The 18,418-nt window shown below is 40.9% G+C and overlaps 1 protein-coding gene across 1 annotated transcript in view; it reads left to right on the top strand.

The window, feature by feature from the left end:
- The first annotated feature begins 385 nt into the window (after positions 1–385).
- Positions 386–18,418, top strand: part of LOC130692467 (uncharacterized) — a 30,127-nt gene continuing 12,094 nt past the window's right edge. The window contains exons 1-4 of the mRNA XM_057515582.2: positions 386–1,096; positions 16,191–16,477; positions 17,753–17,781; positions 17,899–18,188. Coding sequence (XP_057371565.1) covers positions 1,045–1,096; positions 16,191–16,477; positions 17,753–17,781; positions 17,899–18,188 — 658 coding nt within the window. The 5' untranslated portion in view covers positions 386–1,044. The remainder of the gene's footprint in view (positions 1,097–16,190; positions 16,478–17,752; positions 17,782–17,898; positions 18,189–18,418) is intronic.

The following is an 18,418-nucleotide window of genomic DNA, read 5'->3' as shown; positions in this document are numbered from 1 at the left end:
GAACACATTGCTGGTGAAAAGGAAGAAGTCAAGTCCAGAAGGAGATCGCTTCCATCGTATATCATCGCATCTTTTTCAGTTTATCCTTTATTCCCTGTTGAGTCGTTTGACTCTGTAAGCGACGCGGCGCCAAAAGCTCTTCACTTCTTGCACAGTTGTGATGGCGCTTGCAGCAGTATAGAGAAGAATCGGTGCGTCGCGCATGTCACAGACAGCAAGACCAGCACAAGCCCAGGAATTGAGCGCTTTTTATAGGATACGTGCAGCAGTCGGTAACTCACGCTGATATAAAGCGGCAAAGGAAACAGAAGGTTTCACGTCTCGGGTGGTTCACGCACGCGATCGCTCCGCGTTCCAGGCACAAAAGCCAGCGACACACAAAACCGCGACTTCTTTTTTTTATTATTATTTTCCTACCCTCCCTCTTTTCAGTCAGTGATCCAGTCCAGTGATCCAGTACCCCTCGTCAGTTGATCCCTGACTACCGTCAGCACCAGTCGTGACTGAGACTCGCAGTTCACACTTTCTAACACACTGAATCGTTCACGCTGCAGCACCGGCAAGTCTTCTTAAAATTTGAAGACGCAGGCTATTCTTGTTCGATCATCATCGTTTCACTTGTTTTTGTTTTGTTGTCTTTTCAAATCTGTTCGTGTTGAACGCTGAACCTATCTTAGTTCTACGGAAGCGCTCGTCAGGTTGACGGCTGTCTCATTCAACTGCCATTATTTCGGATGGACTATTTGCAAAACGCTGAAAACCCAGAAAAAAGAAAAATGGGAGCTTGACGAATTAACCAGCGATTCGTCTTGGCCTCAGTTTGGCCAAATGACATGAGAAATGAAATACCTTGTCACAAAAGCAAGGAGATCGTGAAAGAGAAATTAACTGGATCAGCTGAGCTTATTGTAGTTGTATCACGTTGGTGTCGTTATTGAAACAACCCGAAAAAAGAACAGTAAAAACATAAGCGAGGACTTGTGTGTTTGCTAAAATACGTTTGGGAAATTGGTGACGCGATTCGTGTGAAGTGGCTTCATCATCATGATCGCCAGGCTGCGTTACGTTGTCTTCGCTTTCTCGTTAGTCGCAAGTGGTAAGTTTCACTACACACACATATATAGTTAAAACAGCTGCTTGATTCGAGTGTTGGTTTTGTTGTTCTTTCCTTCTCCTATTCTTACGCTGTCAACCTTTCCTCCCTAGGCATTGTGTCGCTATCTTACTCGTTATGTATACACAGCCCCAGAGCATTTGGAGTAATGAATGACAGACGGTCATCCAGTCGTATAGGATTGCAGACTCACCCTATAGCCCTGTGGAGTTTCAAATTTATTAGCTCTACAAATGTGATTGTCTTAACTGGAATTTGAGAATTTTCTCAAGCACCGTTAATAAACATGCACGAATGAGCCATTGCAGATTTCCAGCAAATGCCACCGGATGAGTGCAAAGTTGCATTTCACGTGGATTAAGGCACTTTCAACTGCCTTTTTTAGTCACTGAAACGGCCTCACTTGCCTTCAGAAAAAAAGAGAACATTACTGATGCAGCAAAACAGTAGGCTCTTTAGACAGTTTGCTACTCAACTGACGAGACCCTATTAGTATGCTAGAGGTCTCCAACAACCATGGCGAACTTCCAAGTTCGCACAGCTGGTCAGCTCTTTTTTACGACACGCGTCTTTTTTTGACATTTTCCCACGAAAATTGGCTTGTCTATTTGAACTGACCGAGTTGTGGTGACTGAAGAGGCCGCATTGGGTCGACTGCGGCTGAGCCTATATCAAATAAGCAGCCAACGCCCTTATTGTGGTTAAACCATTGATTCTCTGTGGGATGAATGGTACGACCGAGACGCAAAGGCAGCAAGCACTTTTTCTGTACGAGAGCACCGGAAGGGTGTGTGTAAATGTCTCTACGTCAAAAGGGCACCCGCAAAAACTAGAAAAAAAAGATGAACGATGGAAGATTGTTAGCTACAACAGCTTCGTGTACCATTGGGAATATATCTATCGGAACTTGGGAATAAATAGAGGCAGGCAAATGGATAGACAGGATCGTTTGCCGCACAGTATGTGACCTAGACCAGCTATAACGTAGTGGCTCGTATGCTTCTTGTCACATTTCTATGTCGTTCACTGTCGACCTCTGAGTGATATATGATCGCATTGGTGGCCTCATCTTTTCATCCCTCTGTTTTTCTTTCGCCCTTCAATTTTCTCGTTTTTTTTATGTATAGGGACATCTCGATATTTTTTTTTGTTCCCTTCTTTCTCTGGTCCCGATCCCGCGGTTTCATTCGACCCCAATCCAAAACGAGACGGTGCGATGCTTGGCTGTCTAAAACATTGGTCATTGAATCGGAATGGCGAATGATGATGGAAGAGCGTTGGCTACTATAATCGGCGTGATGCACATCCCCAAAAAGAAGGCGGAGGAGGATTTATCATTTTTATAGAAACGTTGCGTGAGAATGACGACTGCAACTGAAAACGGATCTTTTGCGTGTCGTCATATTTACGGGAATACGTACCAGCACGATATAGCTTGACACACCATTTGCAACCGTCTACATATCGCATGGGTACCAACTCCACCCATTTCTACCCCTCCATACCCCTACTCTTTTTTTTTTGGCTTACAAAAGAGAGTCCCGATTCTCGGTCCCATTTTTCCCCATTTCGTTCACGATAATTTATAATATCAAAACATTTTCTCGTTCTCTTCTTATAATGCGCATCCGCCACGAAAGTTTGGTTTGATCAAGAGATACACTAACTGTGTAGAGAAAGAAAAAAAAAATATTCTATTTGTAACGATTCATTAATTCGAGGAACCTATAAAAGAGAATAAAAGTAATTGTTAAATTCTCAACACGAACACAACGAATTCAGTGAACTGTTTTTTCATCGGATTTGATCGGCAAAACAATTTACGACGTTTTCAGCTATTAAAAATGTTTCCACTTGATTTTCCTGTCATGTATGGAACGATCAAAGATGAAAGGAAAAAGAAAACCACGAACGGTGGGAAAGTTGTTATCAAAAGAAACAGACTGTCACCATCTCATAAATGCTGAACCAGTCGCCATACGACCACAGAAGGAAAAAAAAATTCGTAAAGGAAATAAGCCATCGAAAAAGCGGCAAAAGGATTTTCTAGGCGGCTGAACGAAATCGCATCAGGGAGAGACATGGCCGAGCATCTAGTGCCTGGATAAGAACGAGCTATACCGCGAAATGAATCCCGCAATACCACGAGTTCCTGCACAGGCCCTCCTACTGAAACATTTTGCCCTTGTCTTTTTCATTTTATTTTGGACAGCCCAACGTATTATAGTATACGGAAATAGGAAGCCCGGATAAAAAGCTTGCGAAAACAAGGGGAAAAGAACAAAACCAAGGGAAAACCATTTGCATGCGCCTATTATGGACAAGTAAAGCGAGCAACTTATGCAATATGCTTGAATTGCTCGGTCCGATACGAGACAATGTGAAAGACGAAGGGTCCCTCACACATCTGTCGCGTTTCATCCTCGTTTATTTCACGTATTACTGGTTTTGCATCTTGCGCAGGGCCGTCATGAAGTTTGCAGATCTGCCGACAAACAGAAAAGCCTGCTTAATGTCAACAGTTTTTCTCTGAAGACGACACATTGTGAACGCGTGGGCGTTGTTGCATGTCGGCAAAAATGAGAGCTTCTGTATCGTAACAGACAAGAAGAGACCATTCGAAAAGAACGAGAAAAAGACAGAATTTACCAAAACAAGGATGAAGCATTTAGATGGATTACATCTGTGAAGACGTAGAAGACGATGTGTGGAATTTCTTTATTTTATTTCTTGTTGTGAGAAGTTGTGCGCTGTAATCATCAACGATGGGGTTACCATACAAGAAAAAGCAAGCAACATTGAAAATGAATTAGATAAGACATTCTATGTATTTGTGTTGTGCCCTGATGCTGGGTGGCGAAGCTTCTCCGGCTGCGAGTATTGATCTTGTTGCTCTTCACCTTCTTCTTCCTCTTGGCCTCTCCTTCTTCTCTTCTATATTGCTTTCTCCGTTTTTTCTCACTTTTTGTCGCCGTCTTGCTCTCAATCTTTAGATAAAGAGAGAGAGAGTACATTATATTAGTGAGATAGAGATCGAAAGAGATAGTGTTTTCGTTTTTTTCGTTTGAACGTTAGTCGAGATCCCCAAGCCGCCTAGTCCTTGCTGACCAACCATATGATCTATGCCGTACAACCCGTCGTGCCGTATTTTTTCATACGTGCTCTTTATCATTTGGCCCTACTATATCATGCGTGCGCTGAAAATAAACGAGTTTTTACGTGTACGGTGATTACGTGGATGGCCCTGGCGCTGGCAAAAGTCTACAGTTAAATTGGAAAATGAAAAAGGTATGTATAGTAATGGATAAAACAATTATTCGTTTATTCGTTTATCTGTCCGAACAGATGTCACGGATAAATAAAACATTTCGGTGAGGACTTGATTAATGATAATTGCATCCCTAAGCGAAAAACATGATGCTTATTTATTAACTGCTTGTCAAGTGGCTACTGAATCATACTCTCTCTCTCTCTCTCTCTCTCTCTCTCTCTCTCTCTCTCTCTCTCTCTCTCTCCGTTCTCAATAGATCTGTTTGTGTTATTCACAACGTTGATTTAAACTACACATAAGAATAGAGGTTTAGAGCAACACCTCTCATTCCAAACTTGACGTTCTCATCTACATTCAACTACATCGCCGTAATACCGGACCGTCATACAAAACACGACGCTCAAAGCAGTACGTTGACACAATGTTCGCACAAGAAGTAGTCGGTTAGTTTCTCCACAACGCAATCCACCAGCCATCCGTAGGGAAAACGTTATGCTGCAAAAGGCTGGATGAAAAAAAAGGGTTACTTTCAATTTTAATAATTTTGAGAACGAATTTTATAAAGGCTTGTGTTGATGAATGTCATGTTTGTGACAACAATTTTTCTTTTGTTCTTCTTTTTTGCCGAACCATCATCAACTATTCATGAGAAGAGCAGGTGTAGGAGTAATCCACTTGCCTTGCAAACCGATATTTGAAAGTCGTACGTAAGCAAATCGATTTTGCAATCATTTTGTTTCATGATTTTTCCTAGAAGTACAATAAAAAAAATTCAAAAGATGTGTATCTTTGATGCTGCATCATCGCGCAGATTTAGAGCTAAACAAACAAACTAGAAAAATCATAGATAGGGAAGCAGCTATGCAAATGACATGCATGAATTATGGGGTATGTAGCGTCTTTGACGTCACTTGTGTTTTTTATATTCTTCTTAGGCAGGAAGGTACGTGGCAAGCAAAAGGCGAAGAGGGAAAGAACGACCCACAAAAGGAGGGAGGAGGAAACGAGCCAAATAAATCCCAGTTGATATTCTACCCACCCCAAATGTTTGTGTGGCTGTGGCGGCCGCGAATCTCTAGCGCGTTTTCACAAACTTTCGCGGTCGAGTTAGAGACCATATCTCTGGCTTTGATAAAAAAATCGGGAGGAAGTTCGCAGTCAGAGGCCAAAAAGGAGGTGGCAAACCGCTGGCACAAGATAACGATCGAACTTGTGTGAGATAAAAGCGTCGCAGGAGAGAGAGAAAAGGGTGTGGTGTGAACAATAACCGAACGAAACGACGGAAGGGGGAGCTATAGAATTCCATGAGATTTCGTTGCAACCCATAAGCTAACGCCCCTGCTGACATAACGCATAGAACAGTAAAGCTCTATTTTATTTCATTTCACAAAAATCTGATATTATTGGGTGCGAACGGATAGAATTATAGGGGAAGAATCATTGCAACAACCATACATCAAATCTCGCAAACGGCCTGTTCTCAAAGGCCTCCGCTGTTTTCTTTAGCATCAGCGTTTCATCTCTCCCCACGTATCCTACATCCTTACGTTATTTTGTAGAGTTTGTAACATTGATAAAATATCTCGAAAAAGGCACGCCAAACATTGTGCTCACACGGATTCTTTTTTTTTTTTTACCCTTGTTTTCTATTGCAGCAGACCGTCCAACGCGATTGTTAGACTCATCATTGTGTATAGGGTCGCTTATAACTCGGTCGAATGGAAGGCAGCATTTAAGAAGAAGCAGCGGTCGATATCCGGCGTCCTATAAACACATCGATATGGTCTATACAGACAGTCTGGCCGGTCGATAGGGGCTGTTCTATTTGCGGAAGTAATGGATGAACAAATAAATAAGAAAATCAAACTATTAACATAGAGTCGCCGAGTTTCGTCAGTTTACCAGATTACGGCATCACTGTCTGAACGGCGTTGTGCAGCGAGTTAATGTGCACGTGAGGAAGCAGTTGGCGTCGCCCACTGTCCTCAGCATGATGTGAAAAGTTAGACGACATGTAAATAAATAAACTGCTCGCTGCCATCGACGCTTTCCCTTTTCAAAGTTTTTAGCGCATTTATGGTTAATAAAATTTTTTTTAATTGTTGGTTTTTCCTCCTTTTTTTTCGCGTTTGAATACTTTTAAAGTCTGCTTGATTTGATGCTCATCGTTTTTTTTCGGTTGCGACGCACAATAATGCGCTCTTTGAAGTCTGAAACAAAACCTTTGGCGGATCGGCTCTTTCTGCCTTGCCGCACTCTGACTTTTCCTTTTATGTTTTTACTCCTATTTTTATTTATGTATTTTTTGCTTTTCCCTTTTACTACTGCGGCTAGATCCGCGACGTGTCAGGACGCGTCCCTTACCACGTTGCTGTCGCAATCAATTATTGTTCGTCACGCCGTGTATCAGCCGAAAGCCTCGTAAGCCTTTCCAGGGTAACGAAAAACAAAAGAAACGAGTTCACAAAAAGGCAAGAAAAAAAAGGAGAAAAAATTCAAAGGTAGCGCATGATTATGTAGGACTCTAGAGATAAAAAAAAAAGGGAAATCAACTGCGCTGACGCGATCGAAAAGGATGAAAAAGAAATGCTTAGATACAGATCCCTCTTTAAAGAAAAAAAACAAACAAGGTATCGCTTTATGTAAATAAACAGCCCGTGGTGTTTCACTTTGCTTCCATATTATCGTTGCCTTGACGCTTATTTTTATTTTTCTAATTCCATCTTCGATTTTTCGTCTTTCTTGTCGATTCAAATTGAAACACTTTTCGCTTCCGCTTTTCCTCAGTCGCGTAATGCGATTCCCGCCCACCAAGAGATTTTCCCTGAAACAAAATTTTGCTTCACCATTTATAATCGATGTTGCTAAAGGGCCCAGTCAAAATCATGTAAGCCTATATTCTCTACAGGGAATGCTATATAATATCTAGGATACTATATAGACTGAAATGGAGCCGCTTTAAAAATTCCATGTTGGCGTTCTAAAAGCACTTTGCTTTTATTTTATGAAAAAAATGGTTGGTTTAACGAGAAATACAATAATTAAATGGAAGCCAGCAATTGCTGGTAGCGCCCATATTTGGGTTTCTTGTTCATTAAGATTTATTAAACAACTATTATCCCTATGTTAAAACGAATGTCATATTTGTGATATTTGCTCAATTTAGAGTCTAACCCATGTATTTTTATAGTTATATGTAGGTGTCTCAAAAAAAAAATTTTATGGGCGAAAAAGTCGGGCTTATTTTGTCGGGCTTAATTTTGAGTACGGCAGAAATTCTGTCTTGTAATTTAGATACTAACTTTGGATCTTAACATTACCTAAAAAAAAAAACGCTGAGTTCATTTAAATTAATTATTTTCTAGTTAAGCTAGCCGTTTTTGAAATATATGGAAACAACGCGCTGCTGGTGCGCCAGCAGGTAGCGCACATATTTGGGTTTGTTGTTTATTACAAGTTATTCAAAAACTATAAGCCCTATGCCAAAACAAATATCCTATTTGTGATACTCGTTCAATTTCGAATCGAAAATTTATTGTTGTATTTGTATTGCTGTATCTTAGGAGTTTAAAAAAATTAAAAAATCGAGCTTATTCTGTTGGGCTTATTTTGTCGGGCTTAATTTTGAGCAGAGGTATTTTTTTTTTTTTAATATATCCAGATATAGCTATAAAACACATGGTTTCGATTCCCAATTAAATGAAAATCATGTAAATCAAGTTCATTTTCTCATTGGGCTTATAGATTTTTAATTAAATGTAAAAAACAAAGAATCAAAGCTGATGCGCTAATAATACTTTTTTTTAAATATAAAATAAACGGTTGGTTAAACGAGAAAACCAATAACTAAATCGAAACCGGCGCTCAATTTTTATTATTACTTGTGGTTTTTGTCGAATTTGAAGAGATGTCGTAATTTGCAGATTTTGTCAAAAGTGGGAAGGCCTTCCCACTTTTCGTTCACATCAAATACACGATATCGATTCAGAAACGAACGAAAATCACGGACATCAAGTTCATTTTCTTACTCGCCTTATAGTTTTCGAATAAAATGCAAAAAAAACAAACAAAAAAACAAATCGAAGATGGTGCGCTAACAGCACTTTGTTTTCTTTTACTTAAAAAACGGCTGGTTTAATCAAGTGATTCTGTTGTCGGTCTCGCTATTCTTATCTATTTAGTTTCTTGCTACTGTTGCCTTTTATTGTTCTTTGTTTTAAATTACTCTGCCAGCCGCGTAAGTTTAAGAACGGGAACGAATCGTAAAAAAACAAAAACAGGGGATCGTTTGGCATTGGTGCTAAGTGAGCTTGCTTTTTTCCTCCACCCATCCTGTTTCCTGAACTAAACGCATACTTTCTTTGTTGACGTATTCTTGTTTCATTTGGTCGTTTTTTTCATTCTTTGTTTCTCTTTTTTATTTTGTCTCTGTCTTTTTCGTACGATGTATACAATATGGTACCACGATGCTCTCCCAAGCATTTTTTTTTTCTTTCCGTACTACTAAACATCCTTCCTTCCTTATTCGCAATTTCGGAACTAATAGCTCCTTTTGGAGGGGCATAGAAATGAGTGGCATTTCATTATTTCTTTCTTGATGAAATGAAGATATATATGTTATTCTAAGACATCTAGTCAGTAGAATGGAATACAAAACGGCAGCGATTAAGTGCGAATGAATCCTTACATTGGCGATCTAATAGGTTGATATCTAACGCCAAGTGTTGAACAGAAAAGACGAATTTCGTGGGATTTTAGAGCTCAACTTCACAACATTATAGCCACAGCAAACAAGATCCCAACACGAAACGTTAATGATCTCTATATCCTATCCGAAATCTAACCAAGGCCAAGCTTTTTCTGCCATCAGTTAATGCTATTTAAAAGTAATAAATCAACCACAGAGGGTGAAAATGGAACGAAGACGAAAACAACCAAAAAAAGGATTCAGAATGACAGAAGCCAAAGTGGTTTTGGTGGTGGTATTTTTTAGTATTCTACGAACTAGTGTTATGGCGATGGTACAGGAGGCAACGGCTAGCAAATGCTGTTGTATCATCACGCAGATGGAGCCCATCAACGGATACTTATTCGTCTTGCCATTTGGTTCTCCCCTTGACGATCCTTAAGGAAAACTAGACACGACAGTCTAACGGATGAAAGGGAAATCTGCTGTGATGGGCTCCGCGAATTCTTGGCATTGATGGAGCTGATGAAATAAGAAAAAATCCATATAGAATGAGAAAGAAGAAAGAGGAGAATAACGACGGCAACAACATCAGGAAAACAAGCAAATAAACACTAGAAAGAAAAAAAAAACAAGTGAATGTGACAGAGACGAGCCAGATGAGAAACTGATGAACAAAGCCACTTGAAAGTACAATTGGGTGGGGCGCCATGGGGGGAACGAAAGTGAAGGCTTTTATTGCTCCATATAAGCTACATTACTTGTATATGAAAGATTTTCTATTTGCCAATCATAACACAAGTGATGTGTCAATAGAGCAAACGAGATGAACTAAGTGCATTTTCGTGATTTCTTATAGGATAGACTTTGGGAGAAACCAATCGGATCTCAAGTATTCTTTGGGTCTTATTAGGAAAACAATATAGGACTGCCATATCTTTAATGACGAACATGTAACAGTAATAAAAAAGCCGTCACGCACAAGTCTCGTATAGCTGACTGGCCACCAACTATAACCAGAATAGTTCATAACCCCTCAGGAGCGACGGACTCGAACCAGAGGCTCGCTTCTTCATATTTACGCATATATATATAAGTGCTACGTGTCCTGGATTGAAGATCAACTTGTTTTCCATACGGGAACAGCCTATTCCAATCGCCTAAAATCCCGTCTCAGTATTTTCGATTCTACGAAACGCGGATTCTTGTTGAATAGAAAATGAGACGCCACACAGTAAAACGAGCAATGGATTCCTATCCAACGTTCGGTACTAGATTTACCTAGTTTAGATACATATTTTTTACGTCAATCATTTTTAGCTTCAAAAATAATGACGCCGGCATTACTACATGGTGTATCGCTAACGTGTTTATACACCTTCTTGGAATCCAATACGTAATGCGTGCGTGGGAAGGATTCGTCTGAATAACATACACAAGGATTCCGAGCAAAGCGGGAGGTTGCATTGATCGATTCATGTCTTTGCTTCACTTCAAAAGCGATCTAAGAGAATCTTATCTCGTGTCAATTTCTCACCTGGTGCTGTCGTACGTCGGGATCTTGGAGTTTCCCTCTATCTATTGCGCATCCGACTGATGCACGTGTCAAGTAATGGTGGCTGCAGTTAAACTAAACATTTACCAAAGAGGCTCCGTCTTATCGCTATTTCCTTTTCCGTTTGATTTTCTCGGTAACGGACCTGTCCAGTGAAAAAAAAAAAGAAACGACAGAGATTGAAATAGCCATCGTGCTAAGGACTTTCTGATACTTCTGACAACAACATCCGACAACACGCTATCATAAAAAGATTCAATAAAAATTTTAGAGTTCAAAAAGTTAATAAATAAAGTACGCTCTCTCCCTCTCGAGTGCACATAGATCTTCTTTTTCTTGATTCGGATGACTGCCTGTGTTCCCTACGACCTGACTTTTGACACAGTTGAAAAATTCACAATTGGCAACTGGAAAGAAACAAAAATGCATTCCGAGAACATAGTGCATATACAGTGGATAGTGGATTTTACTTTTGTATTATGTCAACGTACAAATAATTTATATTCTCTTGGATAAAGGGTTTCGGGGGAACATATCATCAAATATGTGAGGAGCTTTCCAATTAAATCACAACAGATTCAGGTTTTGCGACATGACGACGAACATTGATTCGACTGCATTTCGTATTTGTTTGGCCAATGTTTTAGTACATCAATCCCCATAGGGTATAAACGACGTATGTCCAAGTAGAATATGTGCACCGACGCGCCGATAGCTTGCAAACTACTTTACCCAAGAGGCGACACAAAATCTTGGCGACTTGCTTGTTTCCAGCTGAGCTAATAGTTTTGCACTATTCCCGCTTTCAGGGAATGGCAACAAGAGTAGCCGTTGCAATGCGCATCTAACAGCTGCTGCGCCCATCAATGTCAAATAGATCAACACATCTTTGCTTATACGTGTGGGATCTATGGTTGACTTGCAAAAAGACCTTTTATTTACCTAGGGTATAGCATCAGAAGGGGTTAATTTCCGTTGACGGGCATTCTCTTTCAAAAGTGCCCAAAAGTGATTGACAAGGCTGTCTACTGTCCATACGTCTACAAAGGGGAAACTGCTGTCAGCTTTTCGCGTTTCATCAGCATTGCAATTCACATCAATGTCGACGTTACTGTTCATCGATCGGGTAAATGATGAATAGAGAGGAAGAACCTACGACTTAGTCTTCAGCTTTTCGTTTAATATACCGCCCAAAAGTAACCAAATACTCGCCAAAGTGACACAGCGTGGAAAACACAGTCGTGCTGAATCAAGTCTGACAGTGTAAAGCTTCCGGGATGAAGATAGTCGACTGTCCACCTCTTTTCTACTTAGCCTCTGTTGACAACGTTTATATAGCCGTTGCACGGTGACAGCACTCACTAATTTACAGTAATGATGGTCCAAATACTATAGATGCTCTGTAGCAACCTGCTACGCTCGAAGGGCTTTAACAGTTTTGCTGCAAGACCATCCATCGTCTACCATAAATTTCTTAGTTTTCCAAAGTTACAATGTGTAGTCTGTTCCCTGGAAAAAGAAAATAATAGGGAACAAGATGTCCCCTACCATATTAATGAGGATATAGTGCGTTTTTCATACACACACATACATATAACCGTTAAAAGAGATTAGGCCGTGAATTATATAGATAAACTCCCGCACACACATCGGGATATATACGTGGAAATGGCGGGTGCAACGGAGCACATATTAAAGGCCGTGTCTGCTGGGTGTATTCACAAAAGAGAGTGAAAAAGAGCCTAGAACAAAGAGCAAGGCAAAAAGAAATGATACGCTGCGTCAGCCATCCATCACTTTGAGTGAGGTTGCTGGTGCAGCACATGTTTCTTTAGGACCTAAGACAAGATGAGGATCCACTCCATCATTCAGGTTTTTTTTTCTTACATTCGACACGCATATTACAGTGTTGTACGACATTGGTGATTTGCAACGTATCCCAAAACGCGAATCCGTGTTGCTCGAATTAATTCCTCATCAACCTTCGCCTCTCATTCCTCGACTGTCCACGACTGATGGTGTTGACCTCTTTGGGTGCCTTTCTTATCCGAGAGAACTTTGACGGAAAGGAAGTAACGCCCAGCAGACCTTCTAATAGCTTTTGGGGTCGTTAATACATAGGCTTCAATTGTAAATAGGTTGTCATTAGCGAGGCAAAGAGAGACCCGTAGTTTTAATAAACACGAAGTCGGATAAAGGGACGGGCACTCAACATAAGGATGCGGACCCAACGTTCTGGAAAATTCGTCGAGATGCTATCAAACTCAAGGCGCTCCAGTGATTATGTAATGCTCGCGATAAGTATACAAAACGTAGGGCAAACGTGCACTGAATACTGCCGACAACTCACGAATGTAACATATTAAATAGCGTCACGGTTCTTTCGTTCAAACAACGCAAGAGGTGGCAAAAAAACAATATTTGAAATCATGAAACAATCGCAAAATATACATCACGCAAAAACGCAATTTCCTCTTCGTTTTCAACCTTATGATTAAATAAAGCGCGCTTCACGAAAAATCAAGGCGTTACCCTTGCACGAACCATGAAACGATGATCTTGGCGTAAGTAAATCACAACGCATTTTTCAACAAACTGCGTGCAAAAGGGATAAAGCGAGAAGGTAAATAAGCCTAGGCAAGATGAAGGAAACGAAGAAAAGGATGGTTATGAGATTCTGCATGCATTTTGGTGTGTATTCTTTTTTTGTTGTTCATTCGCGTGCCAATGTGCCTACATTCCAATCGATAGCCGACAATTCATTTCCTGAATCCAACAAATCAAACAGCGGCTAATGAAAAAGAAGAGAGGCTGCTGTTAGTTTTGCAGTCAATAAAGTCTCTTACCCGTTCTCATAAGCTGTTGAGAAAGAAGTCGCTTTAGGCAATCGTTACGTTCGGCCCATACGTATTGTAATATATATTTCTTTGAGAAAGGGGAAATTGGTCTTTTATATGTTAAAAATAATAATTAAATAAATGAAAAGCTGTGGGAAAAAAGAAAGAAAAAGATTTGTGTGTTGCTATGCTGTCGGCTATAGCTTACAACAATAAAGAAAGAAGTGACTTGGTAGCAGATGCGATAGAGGTGCACGTCATCCCGTCGCAGCTGTGCTAACACTTCGGCTCCATCAATTATATCAAGCTATATTTCTTAGATTGGCTGTGAGGGGTCTCACATACATCGCCTAATAGACTGGCCTTTCCCTGTCAAGATTGACCTTTAAGTGTCTATGAAAAGATGTGGGATAATGTACGAAAAAAGTGACTTATTCCGGTCGTCATCATCGTCACGTAGTTCGCTACCAGCTAGCCAATAAATGAGCAGTGATGCCCTCAAACACTAAACTACCACCGTTTTTCATTCGAACGTCATAATCAGAGAGGGGCATAAATGGGGAATTACAAAATACCAAACGTCAGATCCTGTCCAGCGATTCGTTTTCGTTTGTTAAGGACTTGGCGTAACTATGAGTGCATGGACGGTCAACAAAAGTGGTTGGGTGTAACGTGCTTTTACCGTGCCATTTTCGGTCGTTTTACGACTTGTATAAAAGTCCCATACAAAAAGCCACAAGGCGAAAACTTTCTGGAGGTCTCGCTAAATGCACTTTGCGAGCCATCACTTGTTTCACGTCGGCTTTGAAGAGTAGTATGCCACACGCCATGAGTTGATGGGTCTATAGAAGTGCTCCGCACAAGAAAACACATTTGAAAAGATGAAAGCGAAGTAAAATTCAAATAAAAGTAGAAAAAAAAAAGAAAAAGATTGAATCGAGAAACATATTCACAGCTTTTGCTAAAAGGCTAAAGTGCTTTGATCACTAACGGTGTTTGTGTGTACGGATTTGGAGAGCCTTTGCTTCCGACCGGTTTGCGTGCAAGCACTTCGCTATCAACAATGAGATTTCTGCAATATACAGTGTGTGTGTGTGTGTGTACACTCTCGTTAATGTATTCCCGTTTGGCCTCGAGGTCGTCTTTACTCGGACACACCCGTCATCGAAAATGTCGGTCAACCTCTTTTGAAGATAGGAAGAACTGAAATGAGTTTTTCCTCGGTATGCAAATTAGGCTTTTAATTTGTTAATAATACCGAGCTACAACCAACAGTAGCCGAAAGACAGCTCATATTTGCCAACTAGTTCTCCATTAGCGTCATGATGGAAAATCAATGTCGCGTCGCAGACATTGGACCTTGAAAGTTGTGTGAAAACCAGCAAACTTTAATCAAAGCGCACACTTATTCACGTTTAATCAAATAATTCATAAATGCGGTTTGAACGCGCTTCCTCTTATTGTTTGGTAGCTCAACTAATTATTGACGAGTGCATTGATTGTTTGCGGGTTTAGTATTTATGTTTATTTATTGTTTGTTTAGTCTTGATGGTATGTTTCAAACGTAGTAGTGAAGCGTACCCATGCAAAATTCGACAAAGCGGTTATCTGAAGTTTACATAAGAGCACAAAATTTCCTTTTCAATGTAATAGAATATAAGGAATACCCATCACGGCTTCACGTATTTATTTCTTTATTTTTTTGTGGGGTTGTGTGGGCTCTCACGCCTGACTTGTACCCACTAGACGGAAATGAAACATGCGGATCCCATTTTTTCTTCTTGCGCTCATACAAGACGGATGGGTCAATGTTTAATCAACGGCTGGCATAGACTTTGCTTGCAAAACCAAAGTTTCAGACCATTTTCCTATCAATTCTTAACGACCACTTCTTTATTCACGAGCCCGTGTTTAGCGTAGGATAGGGAATACGCACATGCGGTTTTAAAACCGTTGGTCCCGCTTTCTAATATTCATGCCGCTAGTGCGCTCAATGCCAAAAAGCATCGTCCACGATACGCCTCGTCAAGAATTCGGTTGGAACTAGGTCTTTTCCGGTTTCTCCGGCGCGTTTCCGGCAGCATATACTGACTGGATGAGACGGGCGATATTTGTAAGATGTGGATGAACGGATGAGATCGAATGGGGTGGCTGTCAGGAAGAAGAACGAGAAAAGGGCGGTTGAGCGTGGGACGGATTGCTAAAGAGAGAAGATCTGCCCATATAAAAGACCAACATACGCTTCAACTATTTTGTTTTCTGACTGAATTTCGTTTAAATCTCTTCCCATCATCTTGTTCTGTGCCCGCCTTTTTCTCTTTAGTTTCTTGGTTTGCATCGCTGCTTTTGATTGTACAGCATTTTGCACTGTCCTCATCTTGAGTTATGACATCAACAATTATTGTCCTTTTTTCTAATTGAATCCTACCCTGATTTGAATTTTTTTTCTTTAAATTTTACGGTGAATTCTGGAGCCAATTTTGGGTTTGAAATCCAATTTGCTATCGATTGCAAACTGCCGTCTATCGTCAGGGTTCAATCGTGTTGAAGGAAAAAAACAGATCGATAACGTGTTATCTTTTAACTGCTGACAGCATCAGTTTTAGATTATTGCCTCACCATTTGCCGGAATATCTTTGAAGAGCTTCGAACTCTCTAAAAGATGATGTCTAGTTAATTTTAATTATAGATCATGTTCTTCATTTCCCACCTTTTTATTCTGGCAGGTTGTTGTAACGTGGCTAATGTCTCCAAGAATGGAACGTCCATCGTTACATCATCGATCACTACGATAGCTGACGGGACGGTGATGGCTGCAAAAACAGAGTCTCCGCTAGCACCACCACAGTCCATGAATCTAGAGACGGCATTCGACTCAACAAAAAACTCGGACGATAAGACCTTTTCGCTAAAAGGACCGCGATTTGTGCCGGAAGCTTCGAAAAACATCACTGCCCTTGCTGGCCGCGTCGCTTCGTTGAACTGCCGAATTAAGAACCTGGACAACTGGACGGTAATACCAGGATCGTCTTAACATTAGACGAAACCTTTAGTTTCTGGGAGCCTTATTATTATTATATCACAGCCAACTCAATTTCCTTTGGTCGTCGTCAGTCCTGCTGTTTTGTTTTCATCCTCTTTGTCTGGTCGTGTGTGCACCCGACAGCTCGACAATATCGCGACTCGTTGCCACGGCAACACATAGGGTGCCTGAACAGCTGTTGTTTGGATTGTCCCGTGCATTATTGTTCTACTTGTTTGCACGACGTATATGCACCGTGTCAAAATATGACGAGTTACGTGGGCCACACCCACAAGTTTTTGGCTTCACAAAAAATCCCGAACCCACACTTACGCAATTTCTTGTGCAAACGGACCAGATGGCTTGCTTTGATAGCATTATATTTTCTCTGGGTTAGATTGCATTCATGTGTTTCAGGCTTTCTAGAAATTGCTGGTCCAAGACCGAATTAATTCGGAAGCGAAAGGTATACGTGAAGGACTATAACTAACCTTCAGAAATACCTGGAACATCCAAAACGAGCAGCATTTTCCCTTGTTTCGCGTCCTTGAAGAAAATGAAATCCATCAGCAAAAAAAGGGCAAGTGGACAGCGCCCAAAATACGCCCAGAGAAGCGGAGAAGATCAACATCGACTAATAAACGTCTAAGGGCCAATAGAGATAGCCATGTGTAGCGCACATGAAATCGGATTAACTGGCAAGTTAACGAAGTCACTGTGCTGCTCTTCCATATTCGCGGTGCTTCCACAAAAAAGAGAGAAAATAGAAAAGGAAGAAAAAAAAGGGGTTGGGGCGGAATGCTTCCGCTGAATTGACGACTATTCTTCTCGTTCCCTTTGATGAAAGAGAAGAGAGGGTTGGGGACGCCAATACGTATTAATACGCAACCCAACATCCAAAAAGGGCGTGCAACGTCAGCGGACGACGACTAAAAGAAAAACACTCTTCTCCCAGCCATAATATTTGGTGATTTAAAATGCAATTATAAATATGATATGTTGACCAAAGTAAACGAGAACCCACGTCTTTGGGTCCTTCTCATGAATCGGCCGATGCGTCGTCCACGATAACCCCAACAGGATAGTCTGCCCAAAAATCATAATCATTATAGTACATCCTACGCCGCTATAGAATTGATAGCGGATTTATATAGCCTACTGTAATAGAACATTTACAATTTGAACCGACAACAGTAAAGGGACAACTGATGAACTTCTATTTTTAATCAGACATTTTAATTATACCATTACTTTGTTTTTCAATAGGTTTCCTGGGTACGCCACCGTGACGTCAGGTACGACTATTGTTGGCATAACTGCTAACGCGTAACGTGCAAAAATAACGTTTTCTTCTGTCCTTTTCTTTTTATATTGTATTGCCTTACCATCGCCAACTACATGACGCATATCAGCTTGTTAACGGTGGCTGGCTATACGTACTCTTCGGATCAACGATTCCGGGCGGTGCACAAGCCGTACTTTGGCGAGCAGTCCCCTGCGTCGTCATCGCAAGCCGGCGCCACATCCGATGGCAGTAAACAGCAAGTGCAGCATCTCAACAGCGATCTGGAAAGTCTGACAGACACTTACCAAGATTGGGGTTTGGAAATTCACTCGAGCCAACCGCGTGACAGTGGCATCTACGAATGCCAGATCAGTACGACACCGCATCGCAGTCTTTTCGTGCATCTCAGAGTTGTTGGTAAGTGATTGTTACAAATGTCACTTGTCCTCGTCCTTTGTTCGTTTTTTCCTAAAGAGATATATATTTTAGCCCAATGGGGTGATAGGGTATATATTTTCACTACACGGGTGAAACGGTACAGTCGTAATGTATAGTCTAGACATATAACAGCAAATCTATAGATATTGCACAACCACTGAGGGCTTAGAGCCGAAAACTTGAAGCCAGTAGGCTAGAACGTTTGCTGA

This window comes from Daphnia carinata, chromosome 1 (genome assembly GCF_022539665.2).
Source record: "Daphnia carinata strain CSIRO-1 chromosome 1, CSIRO_AGI_Dcar_HiC_V3, whole genome shotgun sequence".
NCBI classification, from domain to species: domain Eukaryota; kingdom Metazoa; phylum Arthropoda; class Branchiopoda; order Diplostraca; family Daphniidae; genus Daphnia; species Daphnia carinata.
Note: the sequence above shows the minus strand (reverse complement) of the source record. Positions and strands in the feature narration are given on the sequence as shown.